General features: G+C 37.6%; 1 protein-coding gene across 5 annotated transcripts in view; it reads right to left on the bottom strand.

Moving 5' to 3' along the window:
* Positions 1 to 25,766, bottom strand: part of DGKH (diacylglycerol kinase eta) — a 168,537-nt gene that overhangs the window by 29,340 nt on the left and 113,431 nt on the right. For all 5 annotated transcript variants that reach the window (XM_085215804.1, XM_085215803.1, XM_085215806.1 and 2 more), the window contains 17 exons: positions 25,220 to 25,345; positions 24,001 to 24,103; positions 22,175 to 22,337; positions 19,814 to 19,922; positions 19,392 to 19,531; positions 17,549 to 17,636; positions 14,600 to 14,685; positions 13,500 to 13,599; positions 11,484 to 11,760; positions 10,907 to 11,035; positions 8,352 to 8,486; positions 7,153 to 7,270; positions 6,163 to 6,273; positions 5,925 to 6,021; positions 3,004 to 3,111; positions 499 to 612; positions 75 to 209 (listed from right to left, as the gene is read on the bottom strand). In XM_085215804.1, coding sequence (XP_085071930.1) covers positions 75 to 209; positions 499 to 612; positions 3,004 to 3,111; positions 5,925 to 6,021; positions 6,163 to 6,273; positions 7,153 to 7,270; positions 8,352 to 8,486; positions 10,907 to 11,035; positions 11,484 to 11,760; positions 13,500 to 13,599; positions 14,600 to 14,685; positions 17,549 to 17,636; positions 19,392 to 19,531; positions 19,814 to 19,922; positions 22,175 to 22,337; positions 24,001 to 24,103; positions 25,220 to 25,345 — 2,139 coding nt within the window. The remainder of the gene's footprint in view (positions 1 to 74; positions 210 to 498; positions 613 to 3,003; positions 3,112 to 5,924; positions 6,022 to 6,162; positions 6,274 to 7,152; positions 7,271 to 8,351; positions 8,487 to 10,906; positions 11,036 to 11,483; positions 11,761 to 13,499; positions 13,600 to 14,599; positions 14,686 to 17,548; positions 17,637 to 19,391; positions 19,532 to 19,813; positions 19,923 to 22,174; positions 22,338 to 24,000; positions 24,104 to 25,219; positions 25,346 to 25,766) is intronic.

The raw sequence follows: 25,766 nt of genomic DNA, 5'->3' as shown, positions 1-25,766 counted from the left end.
GTTATAACTAAGTCAAATTACTACGGAAAATAATGTTAGCAAAGGTATATCATAACACACTTTCTGTCACATACTCTGTCTCGTGTTAGCATCTGAGCTCTGTTTTTATGTACAATTTTAATAACTCCTGGGGGCTGGATCCATGCCTCTCCATCGACTTGCACTGGAACCCCTTCATCACCAAGTATGGTGATCTTTACTGACCGACACTGGAAAAGAACAAACACGTTATTTTACAGAGCCATAAATATTAATCAAGCTGACAGGCCACCTGAAATATGTTGATTACTAGGAGCTGTGGCATCTCTCCAGATTGGACTCAAGGGTGTAGCACTTTCATGCTTCATCCATCATTTAAGACAATTTGTTATCCACTAAAATTAAAACACTGTCAGTGCTTTATTAATGTGTGGGGCAGTGGTCATCTAGAGTACCCCCACACTTCAGCATCCCAAACTGATGACAACTATATTATATCCTTTCAAGCAAGAAACAGACCTGAGCTATCCGGTGGTGCTGCAGTTTGATAACTCTTGAAACTGCCATCTGCATGCTACCAAATACAGCCACAACTTCCAGGATTTTATCATCAAAAGATGGGGCCCCAAATATCTGAAAGGAAAAATAAATATTCCATTTTCCACGGTTAACCCAGCGCATGTTAAATGATAAACAAACTCAGCCTTCTTTTGTGCAGGTTCACTTACAGATTCAATTTCAACATTTAAATTCATTTAAATGTCTTAGAATAACTACACCATCCCTACAAATACCATACTAGTGAAATATAGACAGAAGGCAACTACTATCTTAAAACAGCAATGACAACAACATTTCAAGTATCTGAATGATATCCCTTGATACAAAGGGTGGCACAGTTCAGTATGCAGACTAAGGAATGTTTTTCAACACAAGATGAAGGGCTAGTTCAAACCTCCACTCAGCTAAGGTATTTAATATCTAAGAGGTGCTTGAAGTTAAGATGAGTAATAGTGTGTTTTTTTCTCAGAAATGCTTACCTTCCTATAGTCTGTATTCTCTGGAAACCAGTGTCTGAGCCCACTCTCAGCTTTGATAAATGCTGCTTTAATAGTGAGAAGAATCTTGTTTTCAGTGTAAATAATTATCTGCAGTAAATGTGAAAACTGCTTTTGTGTGGAACAAACATCCTGATCCACTCAAAGCTTTGAATTTCCATGAGTTAACAAAAGGGCACAAAGCCAAGTGTGTGCCACTGGCAGCTGGTGCTCTGCAGCAAAACTCAGATGTGTTAGAGGGGTATCTCAGGCTGGAGTTCAACTCATTCAAAAGAGATAGGGATTAACCCTACCCCTAAGGCACCTGAAGACTGACTATTTCATATTGACATGGAACTGGGAGCAACAAGGGAGAAAAATGAGCAGATATGACTCCAGTAAGATTGCAGTGGGTAAAGAGACCATTTCTCTGAGTGGTGCTCAGGCAAACTGAATTGGCACCATGCGCAAAGTAAGCTGCTTTGGTGACACCAGAAGCCATACAAGAGAGAAAACCCTCAAAAGGAGTCTAAAGCCAAAACTAGTCAGGTTTTGCCCCTGGAGAGTGGGTTTCCTGGTGAATCCTGAAGAACAAGAGAATGAAGATCCAGGACTGCATAAACCAGCTAATCGCTGCAGCTATGTCTTAGGGAGGGTGAGGATGGGAAACAAGGAAGAGCTTTGGTTCCTATTGCTCTCCTGGCCAATGGGAGTCTTCACCCCAGGCATTGATGTGGCTTTAGCCAAGGGACTGAGGAACTCCTCTCAGGTAAAAGGCTGCACAGTTGCCATCGTTTAGTACCTCATCCAAGTGTCAATTGTCCTCACAGCATCCCAGGATGGCAATGAAGTAAGTCTTGAACAGACAAGTGTCAAAGAATGAAAATGCAACTGTATTGGGCCTGGAGTCACAGCCATCAAGGCAACATCTTCCTTTTGTCCAGCTAAGCAGAACTGGCAGCATTTCAGATCATCACCATCAATGACATCAGTCACTCAGGATTGCAGTAAAAGCAGTGAATTACGTTCCTAACTTTGTCCAGAATAAACATGTCACTTTTCTGGCAACAGACAACCACAAATATCAATAAAACAGCTCTAAGACATATACACTTGCTGTATGCCAGTATGAAAGCTAGGACGGATCTCTCTCAGTGAAACGGCCCAGAGAGAAAAAGATCTCCTGAATAGGAGCTAAGCAGATGTTAGAGATGCTTCAAGGCTATGAATGTGAACATTAGACACCCATAGCCAAATATAAATGTAAGTGCCATTCTCTGACACCTACCAAAAATAATAAAAGGACACTGAAACACATTCAGGATTTTTTTGTGTGTGTGTGTGACTTTTATGTATGTATTAACCAGAGAATCGTAAGTCACAAGAAAGCAAAAGCATTCTGGTGAAAAAAAGTCCTGGACTGTTGATATTAAAACACTCTAATTTGCAAGTACAGTTTTAGGTGAGTCAGATCTCACAGTACATTGGGACATTCAGAATTGAGATAATCTGCTAGCAATTACAATGGCTGCACTGGGCATGAAGCAGAGAGCAGCAGTCAGACTGCTTCACATTGTAAAACATTCAGATATCTGAGTAGTGCAACATTTCTTAAGAGATTTGAGGCAGAAGGGAAAAAAGCTCAATGAAAGTAGTACTGAAAAAGCAGATTACTATCCCCACTTAATTACCAATCACTAAGTGTACCCTCCTCATTTCTGAATGACCACTCATTAGCTCAAAGCTGTTTGAAAAGGAGGAGAAAAATTTGGATATAAACTGTGTGATCATCTTTGCCCATTTTCCTTATCGTTAGACTGTAACAGAGGAATGTATGCATTGAGAAACCTCATTTACAACAGAACATGACAAAAGACAATGCAAAATCATGGCATATATATTCTCAATTAAAAAATCAAACACAAGACAATATGGTTTAAACTCAAGTAGACTCCCTAGAAGGTCACTTCTGTTCAATATTACTCACATCATCTTCCTTGGTTCCTCCCCAGAAATTGGTCCCACCAGCATAACTGGGAATGTTTAGCACAGCTATGCCCTGCAGACTTGGAAGAGGGATGTACTGTCCATCACACTGTAATGGATAAAAGCTCATTCAGTATATAAATAACGTGATAACAGCAGTTGGCTGTTTTAATACATGAAGAATCACTAGAGCTGTCAGGGAGGACAGACTCATTAATAGGTTGACAGAAGCCTATTCCACCCACACAGCGGAGCAGCTCTAATAATCTTTTCCTCACCAATTTCAGCAACAATTTTTGCAGAGATGACGAGTCTCTACAGCAGAGGTGTTCTATGATTCTTCCAAGAAGCATTTTAACACTCTTAACTGCTAAATTTCTCATACATTTTAACCATGTATTGTCTATCAAGGAATACAAATCTCTGTGCAATGAGGAAAGCTAATTCTTTGAGTGTACACGGTAAGACAGTAATGCCCACTGACATTACAAAAGCTTTATTTACCCATCCAGTATCTGCACTGCCAAAATTGCAATTTGCTTGTTGTTTAGGTAATCCCATTAAGTGGGGGAAAAAAAAACCCAAAACCCAACATAAAACAAATTATAAAATATAAAAACACATTGTGGCATGGCCACAAACATGTTAAACATAAACATTCTTAGGTCTGTTTAGAGTGGTCAGGCACTGGAATGGTCTGCTGAGAGAGGTGGTGGAGTAACTAATCCTGGAGGTGTTCAAGGAACGTTTGGATTTTGTGTTGAGAGATATGGTTTAGTGAGAACTATTGGTGATAGGTGGATGATTGGACTGGATGATCTTGTAGGTCTTTTCCAACCTTGGTGTTTCTGTGATTCTGTGACTTGTATACATGGCTTCCTGCACAAATAACTCACTGTCCTCCCAGAAGTGCAAAGACAAATCTGGACTGACTCCAGATTTGTCACCTTGGCTGTGTGCAGGAGTTTGGTGGGGAGGGGTTGCAGGTAAGAGGTTGGTCCTCTTTATCCTGTAAAAATCATAAGCAACAACAAGCACTACTCAATACAATCACAGAATCATGTCGGTCAGGTCAATCTCACTTTACTTGTGATCAGAGGACATTTACAGTGAAAAAATCTTTGGCCACAAGTGCTGTCCTGCAGCAGCACCACAAGCATGTATTTAAAGTGAACAGGACATCTAAGAATCTACATGCTGGATTTAATGTCACTTTGGAGACAATGAATTTGGAGGTAAAGTTTCTTTTAAAGAAGATTGCTAAATTACCAAGTTACTAATGCCATGGAAATAGAATTATACAAGTGAAGTAGAAATCTCTAGAAAATAAGGAGGAACTCTTCAGCAATTGTATCAAGAGGAGAAAGAGATATAATATTTCCAGAATATGATTAGCATTTTCTTTTCATGCTTTAATGTCAGCAACAAGACACAGTTAAACATTTCCATCAAAATGTGTCAGTAGCCAACATATGCTCTGATATTAACAGATGCTGCATAGCCATTTGTATTGCAGTAGAGGTTTGCCTCCAATTCCTGAAACTGATATTTTTAATTTTCCAAAGCTGAGCACCTCATCACAAGTTTTAACATAAGGCTGATATTATGCAAGGCAATAATAGATATGAATTTCTACTTGCTGTTTTACTTGCAGATATATTCAAAAATAATTATGGAGAGGTCAGATATGAATACCTTTTTGAATCTTATTTGAATCTTATTCGAATATCGTTAAATTAGAATTCTATCTGCAGCATATATGATGCTCCTGGTTGTCATTATATTCACTAACTACTGCATAATTCCTTGATAATTATTCAATTGTTAGGTAACAACAAGCTGACTCTACCATAAAATATCCTCCTAAAGCTCAGTGAGGGAAAGAGTTCCAAGGTGTTCAAGAAACATGGAGATGTACTCAGGGGGGGAAATATTAGTGGGGAAAATATGAGTGGTAGGTGGATGGTTGGTCTGGATGATCTTGGAGATCTTTACCAATCTTAATGATTCTATGAACTTACAATGATATATGTTACAACAGAACATAAATTTATGATGTTTATCTTCATATAAACATCATGTAAAAATAGTAAAATAGTTAGCATGAAGAAAAAAAAAGACACTGTTTATTTTTTCTGTCAACCTCCAGCCTAAATATTCTTTGAGTGAACACAACCATGACTGTTGCACAGCCATTTTGTGCATTTGGTGACTATTTATATCATCTCCTGTAAAGTCCTAGTATTGTGAATAAGACTTAGATTTGGTGCTACAACCTAAAAAAATAATGATGTTCAGATAATTTATACCTCATTTGTTGTTGCTGTGATAATACTTTTCTCTTACTCTGTGTGGTTATCACAAACACCTATTTGAGAAAGTCTCTGTAGGTGTAGCTGTGCTTCTTGTGATGCTCACTCAGAATCTTTCCTCTTCTGCCAGGATTTTTTTCCTAAGGCCATCTGTGTGCTCTCTCTGTATGTGTAATCAAGCTGTCAGATAGTTTAAAATGAACCCGAAGGATTAAAATTTGGAAAACTTTTCCTTCTGTTTAGTGTATGCACCACTCTGTCCATTGTCCTTAAAACCCAACCTCTCAATCTAAGGCAGTGCACATTAAAAAGCATCCTTTATGTATTATCTATGCAACACATTTTAAACGTTTTTTAAAAAGCATTTACAACAAACATGAAACCAGGTATCTTGAGATATTTAAATACTGACATTTAAATCCAATAAATCACCTGGGGAATTGCCTCTTACATAGAATGTTTTTAGACAGTGTGTTTGAGGGAAGGATTTTACAAGCCTGGGCTGACGCAGGAACTCTGAAAGTTTTCAAGGGGAATCATATTCATCATTACATGCTGCAGAAGCAAAAAAAAAAAAAAAAAGTTCATTCTACCTATGAACAAAAATTACCTCAAGTTGAACTTTTTGTTCTAAGTTCTTGTAAGTTCTCTGCAGTAGCTCTTTTGTGCCAAGAACTCCATACCACATCATGTTTTTTGTCCGGCTTCTGCAAACAGGTAAAATAACATACTGAAATACACATATTATGTCTTGTACTTGTAGGAGAAAGAAAAAGCAAAGAACTCAATTACAGAGATAAGGAAAATGAAATGTATAGAAATGTCTCAGCCCTGTTACTGACAATTACCTGCATTTTTCAGGGTGCTCTTCTCTCTTGTTATTAAATTCAAGTGAAATTTTTGCATCTAACCCAATTCCAAAATAGTTGTTCATGACACATTTTTCTGAATATCCCTCCCTTTTAGAAGAAAAGAGATAATTAGTTGTACATTTTTACAGTTCCCAGGTACACAGAACTATGACCAAGACACTGGAAGCAGACACATCAACAGGATACATCACACAACAGTTCCTCTGAACCTCCCTGAGGGAGCCTAATGGTTGTCAAGAGACAGATTGGCTGCTGTCTCCTTTGCAAGTGGAAGTAGCTTCTGGTAGGAGAAAGAAGAAACTGTAACATACCCCAATATCTCCACCAAACTCAAAATAACAGTGGAATAGGAGGAAAGATCTGCCTTGTACACAGCTCTGAGACAGCAGCACCAAAGTGGGCTGAGCACCAAGGCTGTATTTAGACATGTTGGTGGTACTGGCACAGCAGTGCTTTGTTTTAGAGTTTTCATGCAGGGCCACAGCCCACAGCTCAGATGCCATCCGTAAATCTGTGTCAATGCTACATCCAATTCTGGGAAGCAGAAACAATTTAGGTTTTCTGCCTTACTGGCCCAACCCTTAGGCAGACACTTCTTCCTCCACCCCAAGGGCCTGCTTCAGTGTTTTGCTGGCAGCTTAGCTTGTGTGCAGACCAGCAGCTCAGGCAAGATAATCCAGTTCTGATGTACTGATGTTCTTGTTCTTTCAGAGACCGTGCAAGGAGTAAGTGAGCAAATGTTTTCCGTTATTTCTGATGCTACAAGACAATCCTGGGCTACTCATAACTAAGGGCTTATTCTAAAATGGCACAATCCAGCATGTTTTCAGACCTTGAGGTCTACAGAAAATAGATAGCAAAACAGAATTTCATAGTGAAAAATACAAATTATGACAAGCTAAAAAGCTTAAAAGTGATGCTAAGTAAAGTGAAACAGTAAATGTTGGAAAAAAAAAAATTGCTTACAATGAATCTGGATCCGGGTCAATAAATGGTGTAGCACCAAATGGATCAATGTTAGCCAGTAACATTTTGCTAATAATTGAACTTCCTGCAATAGAAGCAGCTAGGCCAGCCCTTAAACCTGATAAAAAGAAACAAAAATATCAAGAAAACAACTAAACAATATTGATTTCTTAAATAGAGAAACATATATTGTCATAATGTGATATAATTCTGAAACAAAACATTCATCAGATCCTTGTATGGAGGAGTTGAGATTCTATCTTAATTTTTATCTATATTGATTATCTTTTCCGGATTCTAGTTGTCCTGAACAGAAAGTCAGTTATGCTGAGGTTTGGCTAAATCTTCAGGTACCACCATAGAAAAAGGTAACAGAGAAAATTCAAGATTTCAGGCCAACATTCAATGGTTGGCATACAACCAAATCAGCCATCTAACACTCAGAAATATCATTAGAGTTTTTACTCAGTCTAACTTTCATCCCCAAAATCATCACAATTTTCTTTTCATCCTGTCCTTTGGAAGGCAACTGTCATAAGATCAACATTCATGTGGTTGGTTCTGCAACTAGCAGCTACGCTTCAGTGAATGCTTACATGTTTAGCTTGGTAAGCATGAACTGAGCGAGAGGCTCCTGAAGACTTGATGACCAATCCATGCCTACTTTGATCACTGAGCACAACACAAAATACTATGCAATGCAAATAAGTAGAGGGAAATATTTTCTAAAAGCTTTCGCTTAAATTGACCTAAAGAAAAATGTGAGTTCATATCCATCATTCACAAAATGCATTAATTAAGTTAGTTAAAACAGTGATTTATTGGTGCCCCCTACTATTAATTGCATTTGGGTAGGAACAGATTTGTTTCAGCTATACAGGAGATCAGACCCTTAAGACCCTCCATTGGTTAGGATGAATGATAGAAGATCCTGCATTCCAATTTTTCATCATCCAGAATCAAATGCAACACTTCTACTACACCTGGTGTTGTGCCAAATGACCAGAAGTATTCTACATTCCTTTGCACTTCCTACTAAACAATACAACATGAAGGAGTGTTTGTCAGTTCAAATGAATTTGGAGGGTTCTATTTCCATGTAGAGCACCAGGCATGAAGTATTATTTGACAGCAAGAAGGAGAACAGAAGGCAATATTAACAGAGAATGAGGAACACCAGATTTTAAAATCACAATTACCTGGGCAAATAATCCTAGTGTTAAGGACAGGGAGGTTCTCTTTGCTGGCAGCCAAAGCTGGAGCAGAGAAAGAGCCTGTCTGAGAATGGAAACCTCGACTTGTACGTCGATCAGGAGATCTTGGTGCAGTTTTACCTGTTCAGAGGTAAAAGAAAGAGAACTTACTAGAGCAATTGTGGCAAATGCACTGTTTTACAGCCTTGAAAGTAATTCAGAAGCATTTATCTGTTATGTTTCAGTGAGAAACTTCCTTGTCCCTCACACAACATTTTTTCTTCTAAATACCAGGAAGAAAACTCAGAACAGGAGAGGATACGACTGTTTACATGGGTGGATAGTGATAGGACAAGGGGGAATGGTTTTAAACTGAGACAGGGGAGGTTTAGGTTAGATATTAGGAAGAAGTTTTTCGCACAGAAGGTGGTGACGCAGTGGAACAGGTTGCCCAAGGAGGTTGTGGATGCCCCATCCCTGGAGGCATTCAAGGCCAGGCTGGATGTGGCTCTGGGCAGCCTGGTCTGGTGGTTGGTGACCCTGCGCATAGCAGGGGGGTTGAAACTACATGATCATTGTGGTCCTTTTCAACCCTGGCCGTTCTATGATTCTATGATCAAGTTTCACAAAAATGCAGACTTTGGAAAGAAAAATATCAATTATTATTAAAGGATAAATGTCAATGAATTAATATGAATTTGAACTTAAATTTAACATGCAATTACTTATAAATATATCCACATTATATATTAAATATAATATAAGAGAAACCAAAATATTATATATTTATAGTATTTCTGTTATAGATAGCTATTATAAAACCCAGGATGAAATTAGGCCACCTGATGAACAGCAATAATCCTTGCTCTAAGCAGCTAAAATTGACCTCCTGCCTGCATCAGGTTTCTGAAAACATCAACCAAAACACTGATATCTTTATCTACAACCAAACTGAAAACTGCAAGGGAAGGAAAAGCCACGTTCAGATATTATCTTCTGCAGTACAGGGACCACAAAAGAGATCAGTTTGCCATCATTTCTTTTTCACAAATAGCAGGAATTCCCCAAATAATTGAAAACATTTATGTGTTAAAAATTTTACAGAATATAGATGAAGAAAATCTTGCAAGATGTAAATTTGGCAGCTGGTCAAATTGTTGGTGACAAAGGCAAGTAACAGTCCAGAAAAAAAGAATGGAAAGAAAATCAAGGGGAAAGCGAAGATACGATAAGAATAGGAGCCAGCAGTGTGCCCAGGTGGCCAAGAAGGTCAATAATGTGTATATATCTATTTGTATATGGGCATGATAAAACACTATACTATAATGATAAAAAAAATGAAACAAAAATGGCAAGCTGTATCCAACAGGAGTTATGAAATACTTAAATGAAGTTAATTAACATATGCAAAAATATTACCTTCATCAAGTGACCAGAAATAATCTCAGAGGGTAAAATATAATATTCAGAACACAATTAACTTATATTTTTCTTAACACTACTGAAAAATTCACAGTGCTATTCATGCAGTCTGTTCTCTCTGTACTTGGGAACAAGGCAGTTACATTAAATAGGAAAATCAACAGAACAGCTGCTCTTTATTTGACAGATGAGGCTCATGGGGATAACTACAATAAAGATAAACTTTTGCTGTTCATGCTCTGATAAAAACAACAGAGCCCTAATGAGTAGAACTGATGTTTCATTGCAGATAATTGAATCTATGTTTTATACTTTCTCCCTAAGCAGCTATCTCCCACTGACAACATTAATATGCACTCTATTTCACATATTTCAGATGGATGAAGAATAACATATTTCTGCAATAGGCACAGAAATTGTACTACCAAGAAACCAGGGGTTTTATATATATATATATAAACACATGTGAACATGTGTTTAATTTTATTTTGCATCAGTGGCATTAGGACCAGGCCATTCTTAGTGCCAGCATCCTCTGTGAGCTGGAACTGTTGAAACAGGACAATCAACATGCATTGTGTTGGCTAGAGGTTAGAGATTGGTTAATGGTTAGGGGGGCTAATGGAGAGACAATCACTGTACAAAGTCTGATATCCACTCCTGGAGAAAAAGACATGTGAGATCCTGAATCAACAGAAGCCCCAAGGATCTAATGATGCATTTCTAAGGTAGGAACCACTGGCAGAGACACCAGCAGAACCTCAGGAGGACTGCATCTTGTGAAGACTTGCTGTGGCTTAGGGTAAAGTGAGGGTCCCTCATAGACAGACCTTTCACTGCAGCCAGTTGCTGACAGATTTTGTACTGGACACATGAAGGAGAGATTTTACCCTATCATTTGAATACGTGAATTAGTACTATTCTGTGTCAGAACATAAGTTGGCAATACTATTCCATGAATACTACTTTACATGCAGTAACCAAACACTTGAATAGCCAAAATGAAACATCATAGACAAAGAAGATGTTTCTCAGAGAGTAATAAAAACAATGCAAATAATCGAACCTTATTTAACTATGCAACCAACTATGTATAAAGACTGCACAGTTTAAAATGATTTTATTACTGCTTTACTCACTTGTCTGGGATTCAAATTCCTTTGTATCTTCCTCTTTTTCCTCTTCTTTGGATTCGTCTAACTCCTTGCTATATTCTACGGGGGACTGGTTCACTTGTTCTTCACTATGAGCATTCTGCTCATCCACAACTGCTTATTTTAAAAAATAAAATAAAATAAAAATAAGAAAAAGTTTAAAGATCTCTACAGAAAATACACATGAAAAGAAAACTAGCATTAGGGTTTTTTTTCTGTAGCTGCAAGTTTAAAAATATTAACAAGAGATTTCTATTTTGCCTCTCCAGTGAAAATGATTCTATAGCAGTCCTTTGCCCATTGATATAATTCCATCAGAAACTATCATTTTCTGAAGGTTGATAATTACAAAAGACACGTATACATGCACACACATGCATAAATATGTATTCATATATGCAAACAGACCATCATCAACTTCTAAACATGCTGCATTTCTTGTCCTTGAAGTTCATAATAAGCATGTACATGTAACAACAGAAATTTCAAGGTTCAATATTAGAATTTATGCTAGCTTTAAGGGGAAAAAAAAGCATCCTTATCAGTAAAGATGAATGTGCACCTTTTTCTGCTTGTTCAATGATCTGCCTCACAGCCTTCTTTAAGCTGTTTGCCCGGAGCATCAACTGTTCTCTCGGCTTGAAGAGTTTCTGGGTGGAAGACTTTGCAACACACTCCACTAATTGCTCTTTACTTTCAGACAAGGATTCCTCACTTGAAAACTCCTCTCCTTCTTCTTCAACAATGGGAGGAGTGACGCCTGGGAGAATAGGAGCAGCCTGGGCTTCTGTATGAAGCGCTTGGAGCAACAGGTCGAGCTTTTCATTTAGCTCTGAACACTAAGAAAAGGGGGAAAGAATACACATACGCTAAAAAGCAACAAAGGTGAACATCTTGAGGAAATTAAGCATGATATTACAGAGAGAGATCTACATTCTCCGTATGGTATGAACTAAAATTGTGCCTATGTCTCTATGAAATTATTGATGTTAAATCTAAACATGGGTTCAACATTTTGTACTACCAGATTATGAGTACGTTTGCATGGACTGTTGGTAGACAGACCCTGCAACATTCAACTTGCTGGAAGCAACTATAACCAAAAAAAGCTACATTCTGACTAAAACAACACATAGTGCTAAACTCAGACTGCCATTTAAGTAGGATACTTGCCCAGAGAAGCTGTGGATGCCCCATTCCTGGAGGCACTGAAGGCCAGGCTGCATGGGACCCTGGGCAGTCTGATCTGGTGGCTGGCACTGCACACAGCAAGAGTTTGCAACTGGATGATCTATGATGTCCCTTTCAACTAAAGCCATTCTACTCTTCTACGATATAGATTAGATCCTACTCTTCTTCTGACAGTCAGCAACAAATCAGGGCTACCAGATTTGTCCACACCACACAGTATAACTAATTATGGGCAGTCAGCATCCCAGAGGAACAACCTATGAAGACATGCTAGCCATTAGACTGAAAACACATGGTGTTATTTTTTGACAACACAGCTGTACATTTAAGCAAGTGAATTGGCACTGAGGAAGCACTGTCAAATATCTCTTTTGCCCTAATCAATTGCCTTTTCTAGGTACACTGGAAAAGAGGCAAATTGCTTTGTTTAATAGAAACAGGGCATAAAAAAATGGACAAAAGCTGGACATAAGCCTTGCAGCTTGGAGGGCCAACAGAATCCCAGGCTGCATCCAAAGGTTGGTGGTCAACAAGGAGAGGGAGGGGATTGTACCCCTCTGCTCTGCTCTCATGAGGCCCCAGGAGGAGGAAAGAAACTAAAAGAGGGGAGATTTAGGATACATGTTAGAAAGAAGTTTTTTACTCAGAGGGTGGTGAGGTGCTAGCACAGGTTGACCAGAGAAGCTGTGGATGTCCCATCCCTGCAAGCATTCAAGGCCAGGTTGGATGACCAGCCTGATCTGGTAGATGGCAGCCCTGCCTATGGCAAGGAAGCTGGAAGTAGATGATCTTTAAAGTCCCCTCCAAACTAAGCCACTCAATGATTCCATGAAATGTGAATCAGAAGTAATTGCAATTTGTCAATCTTTGGACTCTGGGATTGTTAGCGATTTTGTTTTCTTCTTTTCAGTTCATGAAATTTTGTTGGTCAGACAAAATCCTCCTGTCTTTTTCAACGTTTCTGCAACTTGAGCTCTACAATTTGTAGCTTTAACTTTTATTTTTAATGCTGTAATTTCTCTTCCCTTCATTCTTCCATCATACTCTCTCACTAGTTGATTGTTTTCCTGTAGTGTGTAATCACCTTCAGACAAAAGTATAAATACTAATGCAAATTAACTCAATCTCTATGTATATTCTGTGTTTTATCTTTTGTAAAGGCAAAAAATGTGTAGAGTTTGTAGAGATCTAACAGTGCAAAGATGGTCTAAGCACTCAGAAGAGCAGAATTCAAACGTCATTGCATGAAAAGGAAGCCAAAATGGACATCCAGAAGCCGTTTGAAAATTAAACACCCATGTGCTAAAAACTTAACAAAAAAAAAAGAAAAAAGAAAACAAAAAAGAAAAAAACAACCCAGAAAATAGGAAAATAGTCGTAGTCTTACTTTAATTGCCATGGCATCAGCTTCATCTGCATTTTCCACTGGTTTTTCGTAAGTCTTCCCTATTTTGGCAACAAAGTCCTTTACAGTTTCACACAATATTCTTGGTAATAATAGAAAAGGGGGAGAAATAAAATAAAATAAAATAAACGCATTTTGAATTAAAAAAATCTTATGGCAAGTGATTTATATGCATACTGTCATACACTATTTTTGTTGTCAAATGAGTTTTGCAAATGATATTTTTCTCCAGGGTTTGCAAAATTCAAGTGAAAATCTATTAAAAAAAGTCCTCTTTTTCTTCTTTCATTTAAGCCATTGCATGCATCTTATTTCTAAGAACTTACATTAACATGATCAATATTAATTTATTTTACATGAAATAAATAGATTTAACAAGATACAGATACAATTTAGAATTCTGAGTAATAATAAAATTCTGCAGTTTTACTTTCAACATGCACTATGTATGCTTTAAAAATGAAATGTTGTTAACTTGCTTTTAGCAGAAGACAATGAGATGTAATGACAGACAGATGTATTTCTGAATATTCTGTGAGAAGGTATACACAGAATACTTATTTCAGATATGTCCATGATGTGTAGAGCAATTCTCTCACTTTTAAGTTTCTGTTTGCAGAAAGAGAAAATACCTGGTTGTCGGAGACCACTGTTTATAGAATTGCCACAAACAGCTGTAACAAAGCTACTGATTTGAAATTCTGCTTCACAGCAGTGAAGCTTTTTGTCCTCTTAATGATACAGGCATGCATAAATCAAAGCAGAATAAATGTGAGGTGAAGTAGGTCACATATTTACATTAGCAACTACATGTTTCATATGTAATCTGTGTGAATTGTGAGTGAATTAAAAGCATTTTATAATAATATTATGTAATTTGTTTTAAAATGCTACTGCTTTCATTATTATCTATTTCCAATTGGACTACATAAAACCTTTGCAGAACAAACATCTGCTCAAAGGTGTTAAGTAAAACCAGCTGGGCCTACCATAAGCAAATTGGGCTTAGACAGAAGGTTACCATGGTTGTAACATTACACAGAGGATTTATCCTACACAGTACATAAAAATGTCGGACTCACTTGGCAGAAGATATGACAACTGAGTGCTGATCAGAATTGAGAATTTTTGCAAGATGAGCAGCAACTGAATCCTCGTAAGCAGATATCTGAAAACAGAGAGGAAAGAAGACTTCAATTTCCACACTTTTCAGCATTTGACACCAACTTGAGTTTCAAAACACCTTAAACATCGCAGGATTTCCATGGCAGATCTACTGCAAGGTCAAGCAGCTGGCAATGCTGCTCCTATCTACATACCAAATTTCACATAATGAATTTTTAATATTCAAAATAACACTGTATCTGAGAACTTGATCCTTGAACAGCTCTTTTCCTCCTTTTTCTAAAAAAGCTAAAAGAAGCCCATGTGGTAGAAACAATCTACCATCTTTTCAGATTTGTTACATACTAAACAATAATAATCTAATTTATTTTATTTCCAAAACAAGCAAAGTTTCCATGAAGCTAAGCAGCTTGACTAAGTCAAATGTCTGTGGTTATTATCTTCATTTTCTTTTTGCTGTCAAACGGTATCCTACTCCCCAAGTATTCCTGCTGATGAAGGCTGTAAGACTTGGTATAATGTTGTCAAAGAAAATCCTTTGTGATTCATCATTAATTAGATTTCATAAAAAGTGTTTGGAAGAAAAGTGTGCATTTTCCTACTTTTCCTGCCAAGAGGAATTCCTGAGTGTTACAAAAGTTACAAAAGATTCAGAAGAGATCAGAATCATGTTCACACACTATTCTGCCTCAAAACAGGCATAGATCCATATCTCATATTTAAGAGAAAATTCTAACCACATTCCAGACTTAGAGCTAAAAATAACTGCAGTTTGAAATTTTCTGATGGCTTCTTTTAGGAATCTTTTAAGATGCCTCAGCGTGTTTTTGTCCTTGACATGGATATACCTATCACTCTTCTTTTAATATTCATTTTAATATTTATTATTTACCAGATATATCACTTTTTTAACTTCTAAAACCCAACCTTAGCTATAGAGCTCTGACAGTAAATCAACTGTGTGCGCTTGTAGCTCAGAAGGCCAACTGTATCCTGAGTGCATCAAGTGTGACCAGCAGGGTGAGGGAGGTGCTTCTGCCCCTATGCTCTGCCCTGTGAGACCCCACCTGCGTCCAGTTCTGGAGCCCCCAGCACAAGAAGGACATGGAGTTGTTGGAGAGGGACCAGAGGAGGGCCATAAAGATGATCAGAGGGCTGGAGAACTTTCCCTATCAGAACTGGCTGAGAGAGCTGGGGTTCTTCAGCCTGGAGAAGGCTCTGGTGGGACATTATAGCGGCTTTCAGAACCTGAGGGGGGCCTACAGGAAAGCTGGGGAAGGACTTTTTTTAAGGACATGTTGCAACAGAACAAGAGGAAATGGCTTTAAATTGGAAGGGGGTAGATTTTGACTAGATATTAGGAATAAATTCTTTACTGTGAGGGTGGTGAGATGCTGGAACAGGTTGCCCAGAGAAGCTGTGGATGTCCTCTCCCTGGAGGCATTCAAGGCCAGGCTGGATGGGGCTTTGAGCAACCTGGTCCAGAGGGAGGTATCCCTGCCTGTAGAAGGGGTTGGAACTAGATGATCTTAAAGGTCCCTTCCAACCCAAACCATTCTATGAATTTTAATTTCAAGGGAAGAAAACAATACCTACATTTCATCTGTAAGAATGAACAACGTTTTGAACAATAGTAAAGTCTTCTGGGGCCAAATCAAGTGAAATAGTTCTCTTGAAACTCAAAGAAAAAGAATCAGCTATGTACTTATAGTTAATTTTGGCACTGCACTTGAATACATTAATTACTGTAAGGTTAGTTATCTGTTCCAAAATATCATAACTCAATAAATTACACACAAAGAGATTTAACAGTGTGCTCAAAAGTAAATGGCTTTCTCCAAATCAGAGTAATAAACTGCAGAACTGGTTTTCCAAAAAAGAGGTTTTGTATAACTACTGAGTTATACAAAATATACAAACATTTTCCAAAAAAAGAGGTTTTGTAAAACTACTTAGTTATATTTTCAGGAGAGGCTAAACATAACTTCAAAGCCAGAACAAACAAGAAGAAAATGTATTTACAAGGTGAATATAAACTTGAAAATGTTAAGAGTCTTGCAAAATTAGAGACAACAAAACCTCAAATTTGCATTGCTGACACTGGAAACAATAACATTAGAATTACAGTCAGAGCAGTCCCAGCCTCTCTGTATCTTCATATCCAGCAAGATGTCAAAGGTTATAACCTCTCTGCCAATTAAGACAGCCTGAATCATTAAATCATTAAAGAACCTCCTGATTAATTATTGCTTCTCAAGTAATTTTGAGCTAAAGTTGACATGCATTAACTTCTTTAGGAATACATTACTTTGTCATCTTAATCAATCTTTTTATGTCAATTAATTTGATTTAAGCATCTCATTCTCCAACAAAATCAAATCCTTATCAGACCATATAAACACAAATCTAGCTTTAAAGATAGACTACAATTTCCTTTTTCTGAAATCACTTACGATTTCAAGCTCTTTGAAAGGACAACAGGTGGTATCACCCAATCTAACTGACTTCTACAAGCTCCAACAGATTCTCTCTTTCTACAAGTTCCAACAGCTTCACTCTTTCAGAAAACAACCATTGCCTTCAAAGTGTTTTTCTCAATGCTTATTCCAAATTCAAAGTAAGTAGAAAACATTATGTCATTTTTTTTTCTTCAGTATACATTTACCAATTTATTTCTACAGCTCTGCTGAAGATTTTTTCGCTTCATTCATTTCTGGTAACACAGAACTTGAAACCAGGATTGTTTGATATAAACACAGTGAGCAGCTACTAACTGCACTGAACTAGCAGATCGGAAAACACCTGTTTCTATTTTGCACAGAAGTGTTGTAATGATATTTCAAACTCTGTCATTCCAGCGGCTCAAAGTTAAGCCCATGAAAAAGAAATCAGAAGTGAAACTTCACCTGGCATTCCTCTGACTCTTCTTCAACAGTGACTGAAGGAATTGAAGGCTTTGCTGGTAATTTTAGTTCATATGACATTATACTCCACCTAAAAGAAACACAATGGCTTTTAGGTTTCCAGATTATTAGAGCATCACCTTTTCTTAGGCATATAGACAAAAAGAAAATACCCATCACACTACAGAATAACCTCTTTTAAAAAAGCTTAAATTTTAATCATAAGACAGCTGAATACGAGTGAAGTATTTGAAAAGAAAGACATTTTATTACTCATATTTTTTGTTTTAGCATCCAAAGGAGGGCTACAAAGATGGGGCAGAGCATGGAGGGGAAGATGTATGAAGGGTGGCTTATGTCCCTGGGTTTGCTCGGCCCAGAGCAGAGGAGCTGAGGGGAGGCCTGATGGCGGCTGCAGTTCCTCACAGGGAGAGGAGGGGCAGCGCTGAGCTCTGCTCTGTGTGACAGCGACAGGGCCCGAGGGAATGGCATGGAGCTGTCAGGGGAGGGCAGGTAGGGGTTGGGGACAGGGTCTGCACCAGAGGGCGGTGGGCATGGAACAGCCCAGGGCTGTGGGCACAGCACCGAGCTTCTGGATTTCAAGGAGTGTTTGGACAGTGCTCTCAGACATACAGTCTGCTTTTGGGTTGTCCTGTGTGGAGCCAGGAGTTGGACTCTATGATCCTTATGAGTTCCTTCCAACTCAGGATATTCTATGATTCTGTGACTCTACAAAAAAGCTCTAGCTTCACATTTCCATTACGGAGGCATGAGAACAAAGCAAATTCTGAAGTAACTTTTTTTTTTTTCATTGACATACATATTTTTTCCCTGATAAAGGACAGTACAGCAAAGGAAGTATGAAACTGCTAGTATCAACGCCCTTCACACCTGCTGAAAAGAACAAGAGATCACTGAAGATGGCCTTGAGAGCAACTCAGTTGAAATTAGAGCAAAAATGAACTTCTTTTCAGTACAGAAGAAGAATATATGATTTAATCACTGAATATTTCAGAAATCCCAGATCAGCAATTATTTCTAAAGATCAGTAACAAGTACTTCTATATACACATTTCTGTAGAATGATCTAATAGTTTGCAATCAGGATTGTTCATTTGCTTTATGTATAGAAACATCTAGCCAGCAACTCGCATAGAAAACCAGGGGTGGGAAGGTCACTTGGTTTTGACTAAGAAAATGCCATTGCATACTGAAAGAGCAATACTGGATCAAACCAAAGATGCACTTAACCTGGCATCTTGCCTACAGCTGCTGATATCTCAGGCATACAAGAGCAAAGGCACAACATGCAAATTCTCCCCACTCTTGAGGATACAGAACTCAGGTATTTCCTAAATAACAATGCTATTTATGGTATTTAATAGCACACAGGGAGTCTGTGAAATTGCCCAGAACGGTTTTGAATCTATGCGATTTCTTAAAGTTTATAACTTCTAACAGACAGTTATGCAGCTTCATCTGCAGTTATGTAAGAAAATATCTCCTCCTAATCATTTGTGTAAAACAATTCTCATCAACTGCCTTCCCCTCTGACTCTTTGGTTTGAAGCACACAGGGAAGATCTGTCTCAGTTACTATCTTGACTTTCCTCATGAGAAGGATCTGTACCCTTCTACAGACAGAGACATATCTACATGGTCCAAGGTACCTTTTTGTGGGTGTCCCTGCTAGAGCAAGGGCTGAACCAGACGGACCCAGAGGTCCCTGCCAACTTCAATCATGCCGTGATTCTGTGATTAAGTTTCTATGATGGATTTAGGCCACAAGAAACCCAAATACAATTTGAATCTCATAATAAATCAGGTATATACACAAGTCAGTTTACCTGTCTAACATTTTTGTGCTGGCTCGTTCCAATTTCTCCAAAATCTGAGGAAGCTGCGTATCATCATCACAGGATCCTCCCCAACCAAGGACACGAGCAAGGTCATTTCCAGTACCAAGGGGTAACACTCCTAACTGACACTGAAACACAACACAGGAGCAAATCTACTATTGAAAACTAGAAAGTACAATCTATTACAAATACTTGTTATTTCAATAACGTCAGTTATTTTAGCTGGTGTCAAAAGCTTGCAAATCAAATAGTCTAATTATAGTACAACTTGCCCTGCTTATTTCATAAAAGAATTTCATTTAACAGAGTTTGGACTATATAGGCATAGATGAGAAAGAACCAAACAGAGGAAGAATAAGCTCACAAAAGTATACTGAGTATAGCAAAGGTAAGTAAATATACACACTTGCCTGTTTGTGCAAGCTGAGTTTATCGATTTCTGACAACACCCAACCCACACTTCCATCTCCACCACACACAAGAATCCGGAAGTTGTCAAACTTCTGAAATAGCCGCAAACTGGAGAGAAAATGCAACCTGTTAGAGCCACGTTCACCACTAAGCCAACAGTCATACTTGTGAGCAAACTTGACATGAATGTGTGGTATCCAGCACCTCAGTGGTGAGTCTTTTATTATCATGAGGTATGTGGATGCAACCAGCTACTGTAGTAAAGCTATCTGCATATCCTATTTGTTGCTGTATATTTCACTTATACTGACATTTCCGATAAATAACATGCAGAGTTTTCTTTTAAAAGAATTCCCTTGATATTGTTTTCAGGATTTTATTGTTATTATTCAAAAAATTTCTAAGCTTTGAAATTACAGCTGTTCTGTGCTTCCCACTAAGGTCAGAAGCACAGGGAATTTTTTCACAAGTAGTTAAGATGTAACAACAGGATATCTTCCAGAACACCAGTGGGCTTTTGCCAACTTGTGACTGATTAAACGCAAGGACAGTGGGAGGCAATTATTACAAGCAAGGTGATGACAACAGAAAACAAATATTGTATTTCATATTACATACTCAAAGCAATATCCTGCTCTTACTTCCTATAGTTCCTCATTCTGTTTTGCACAATATAATACCCTTCACCAGCACCGAAAAGGAGAACAAGAAAGAATAAGCAGAACAAGTGACAGAACAAGGGGCAATGGGCACACACTGGAACCCGAGTTCCATGTGAACATGAGGAAAAACGTCTTTACTTGGAAGGTTACAGAGCACTGAAACAGGCTGCCCAGAGAGGTTTTGGAGTCTCTTTCTCTGGAGACATTCAAAACCCGCCTGGACTCTTTCCTGTGCAACATACTGTAGAGAACCTGCTTTAGCAGGGGGCTTGGGCTAGTGGTCTGTAGATGTCCCTTCCAACCCCTACAGTTCTGTGATTGTGTGATTCTGTGAAATATGAGACAGAGAGGAAAGGGGAATGAGATATGGGAAACAACCAAGAGGTAAGAACAACAGGGATTTAAAAGCAAAATAAGTAAATCTAAAATGAATGAATTAAAAAATGTTAGCTTTTAAAATAAAAGAAATAAATATGTTCCCCTTAATGCATGTTATTTTCCAGAATATGTATAATCTGAGAACTATTTCTAAAAAGCAACACATTAAGATCACAATTATTTGAAGCTTTTGTATTTTTCTAAAGTAAATAATGTCATTTGTACATGATAGGCAGTTTCAGAACAAAAGATACATTTATTTGAGGGAAGAATGCAGCTAAGCTTTTTAGATCAACTAGAAAAAAGTAAACGTTATTACTACCTGATAGAATAACTTCTAAGGACCTCTCTTTGGAAACTGTTTGAGGAAAAATATTTAAGAGCAACCAATGTGACCTATGATTACTGCACAAAATGCAAAGTGAACCTCTTGATAAACAAAGGAAAAGAAGAAAGAGAACTTTCAAACAGGTGTATTGTCTCAAAATTCTCTCCAGTTAAAAGGAGCCTTCCTTACTTTTATGTTATGATTGTTATGATAATTACATGTGCAAACTGTTAGCTGAAAGTGACATATATTAAAGAGATTACAGTAAAAAGATATTACAAGTTAAAGAGTTAATATATTTTAAAAACACAGTACTAACTATAAAAATACAAGTTGTATTCAATTGTATTTGTATTATTTGCCCATTGTTAAGTTTTTCATTTGCTATGGTTTAAATTTTATTATGCAAGCATAACTCTCCATCTTTAAGATTACAAAAAATAGTGTTTTCAGTTGCCTTAACTGATCCTAGTAGGCCACTGAACCACAAAGCTACATCTGAGCAGAATTAAGTTAGGCAACAGAAAAATGTGCATGAATTTAATCTTTACAAATGTGCAAAGATGCTTGGGTTGTGGCCATCACTATTGAAACCTCATCTCTGTCTCTTCAACAATTAACCGTTAGATTTTGTAGATGCCTGGTGGTTTTAATCGTGGACTGACTCCAAATTTATGTGAGATGCTCATATTCATGTCCTCTTGCATTTGTTATCTAAATCACACTTTGGACATATTTCTACAATGATGGAAGTTTTAGTGTACTTGATCACCCACTGCAGATGAGGTTTTCTAAAATGAAAATATCAACCTGTAATCCCTTCACCCACCAGAATTCATACTGAAACTCTGTTATCTACTATAAATCTTAAATAGGAAGTCACATGCTAGATACTGGCGATAGAATTACTGCAATGAGGGGACAACACAATACTATGCTTTGCACTAAATTCCCTCGCAGAAAGGATGGCTCAAGATTTCCAAGGTCATTACCCTAAGTGAGGTCCTCCATTCATTAAATCGAACACCTGAGCTGGATTTAACGACTGTTTGAATCGACGAAGAAACTTTACTCCCTGATTGTCTCCACTCTTTGAGTTAACAAAAACTAAAAGAGGACTGGCACAGGATGGCGGGCATGTGGCTTTCCAGAAACCTGCGAACATAGTTAGAAAGAATGAAATAAATAAGGCTTTCTAATATGAACAACACAAAAAGAAATTATGGGAAAGAGGAAGAAAGGAATGAAAGACAAAAGAAGTACATTTTATCATGCACTGTGTAAATGCTAAACTGAATATTAGCCCTGCGAGGAAAATGTAATGGCTCAAGATTTACCAGCTCATTTTTTCTCTCTAATACTTTCAGTGTCTATATTCAGTAAAATCCTGAAGACAATAGCTTTATTTTCTTCCGTGGTAAACAAGGTTTTAGCATACTGCTCAAATCTCTTCACAGATTATCACAGAATTAAATACATATTTCATCTGGAAGTGTTTGGTTTTTCATCTGATTTTTCTTTATTGGGTTGAACTGAATTTTCTAAGAATGCTCACAGATTTTAAAACTTATCATATTCAGTTTCTCTTCACATGAGAACTTTTTTGGGGGCTGAAGTTAGATTATTAATTATAACAGACTCATTGAACAGCAGACCTTCAGTTGTGATTACAGGTTATTAATATCAACACAGGTCTTAAATGATTACAGCACACTCTCAATAAGAGTCTCAGTAGGCACTAATGGACACTTCTTGATACTTCTTGACAACATAAACATTCCATGGACTTAGTGCTTTCTCAGCAACACTTCAAAATCAGACATCACAGGTGTAGGTGTTGACATTTATTTCACACAATATTAAAATAACTGTGCCATTTTTATTGCCTAAAATAAATACTAAAGCTAATCATTAAAAAAATGCCATTAAAGGATGCTACTATAATTCCACAATATCATAATGTATAATTTTAAATAAAATTTGTCTAACTTATTATAGTGCCAAGAAAAATAATTTCAAAAATAAAACAATCTCGTTATCATGAATAATAGATAGCAGAATGGTGCTCTGATCTGGAGACCAAATAGCAAACAAATAGCAAAGAGTGATCATAGACAGTATAAACAATGACTTATATTATCTTCATACAGTAAAAATCATTAAACTGTGTTAAATTTGCTGGTCTCATTCAGCATCAACATGAACTATAGAAAGAAAGTCTTGGATTTCATGATAGTCTGTATTCATTCGATTCCCTGCCTTCAAGTACAGTCTCCCACTGCTTATATATTCCGAGACATCAAAGAGCACCTCTGAGTTTTGAATGTTTGCTGAGTTTCTTTATCAGTGTGTTGCAGGATTCTTACTTTTATTTGAAAGATATTTGGAGAGACCACATAAGTCATTTTGCTCTTTAGCCTGATAAGGCAAGCGTTGAATTGGAGCCATTCAGCTAGCTTACATTCAGTAGCATGTAATATCAAGCAAAGTTATCTAAATTTGAGAGCTCATTCTACAAGGGTTGCATGTCAGGCAGACACTGGATTGCTTTAACTAAGGACTGAGGACTATTCAGTTGAAAAATTTCTAAGAGTCATAAATTAAAATGGAGAAAATTTCTATCAGGGTAACTTTTAAAACTTTTTTTAAATTTTCTGGATTAAATAATCCTCTAAAAAGCTACATGGAAAATTGCACTGTTCTCTAACTGTGAAGACAACATTACTTGTTCAACTGAGGGATTTTAGCCTTGCTTAGTCAAACAGAATGCATTGCAAGTCCAGAACTACCACTGAACACACACTACAGTACTACGTACCATCAGAGTCTATACTGTTTAGTGCTGTTGGAGGTATGATCGATACCTTACATTGGCCAAGTGGACATTTACGAGGGTACAGATCCTTACAGGCAGTGTGAACCTAGAAAATAAACAAAAAATGATTTTCCTAATCTAGTGGCGGAACTACAACAGATTAGAGTATCTGTGGAACAAAACCAGACTAAAATTTAACAATTAGATGAAGAGAGACTGTACAAAAATATGTCAGTGTTTAACCACAAAAGCAGGTTACACATTCCACAAAGTGTAAGTTTGGAGAACTTCATCTCTGACTACTCCTATGGCAGGTATGAATTGTCCTTTCAATTGAATGGCTTACCTCCATCCCCTAGCAAGTTAGGACCAAATTCCCAGCAGCCAGCATCTATGCTGAGGGGAGCAGGCACACTCTGCACACGCAAAGCTATTGCTCCATACTTGCAGTTCACTTGGATATTCTGGAAGACGAACAAGCCAGCCAAACCAACTGAAAACATATCCAGTGTCCTATAAAATATATGCTATATTGTCTTCTTCCACAGCTATTGGAAAATCACACATGTGGAAGGTTCATCTAATTTCAAATCACCTCTGGAGATGCCAAGCACTTTTCACTGCCAACACAAGAGTCTTAGACATGTATATGCTGAGAGCCTCAAGAATTAAAAAATCTGCTGAATTCTCAGTTCTATAATTTAGCATATATATAGATTCTAACACACATTCTAGCATTCTTTTTAGAAAGGCTAAAAAAAAATAAAGAAAAAATTATATTCTGGGGGAGAAAGCAACTACATCGTCTTAGAATTTCAATCAGCAGTTTACAAAGTATACTGAAGAAGAGAACTTCAAGAGTCTTGCAGTATAATTCTTAAAGATGAATGCAAATTAAATGTTATGAAAGAGACAGAAAAGTTAACATATGTTTATTACGCATACAGAACAGGCATCTGAACCTCCACAGTTATCAGTTAGGAGAAGACAGAGAAATCACATTGGGTAACACCTATTAAAGAAAACTGCATTTGTGGGCGTATTAATATTAAGCAAAAGAAGTAGGACAGTCATGAGAAATGCTGAATGTTAGAAAGACCTGAGTTTGCATAAGCTGCCTCTCCGTACTTAATATAAAAGCACAGTAATAAAATGGAAACAATAAAAATAATGGCAAGTAATAGAGCTGGCAAAATCTTAGGCACTTGGAGGTGGCACCTACCATAGCTTTACACCAAAGGCACTTCCAATCTTGTAGGCGTAAAACACTGCCACAGGTCTTGTCGCAGACTGCGCATTTGGCACTGACGGGCAAATTACCCTCTAACCATTGGTGAGGCATAGCTATCTGTGAAGAAGTAGCCATAGAAGTTAAACATCCAGATACAGAAATCACAGCTTTTGTCTCTCAGTTACAGGTGAATTGTAACTACTTCCACAGCTCTATCTTTTCATCAAAAAAATGGCAAAGTAAGCGAAGTGACATTGATTCTTGGTAGGCAACTGCTTTCAGAATGGGCTGTGGTGCTGTTTCATATGCTAGGTAGAAAGTGCGGCAGCTGAATCACAGAATCAATCACAAGATTGGAAAGGACCTACAAGATCATCTAGTCCAATGTCCTCCTATCACCATTACTAGCACTAAGCTACTAAACCATATCTTGTAGTAAAAGAAGGGATACACTTCTCACTCAACCATTCGTGACACTATGCTACAACTAGCACAAAACAATAAGGCAGTTCAATCTAGAGATTCTCTAGAACAAATA

The sequence above is a fragment of the Meleagris gallopavo genome, chromosome 1 (genome assembly GCF_905368555.1).
Source record: "Meleagris gallopavo chromosome 1, MGAL_WU_HG_1.1, whole genome shotgun sequence".
Lineage (NCBI taxonomy): Eukaryota > Metazoa > Chordata > Aves > Galliformes > Phasianidae > Meleagris > Meleagris gallopavo.
Note: the sequence above shows the minus strand (reverse complement) of the source record. Positions and strands in the feature narration are given on the sequence as shown.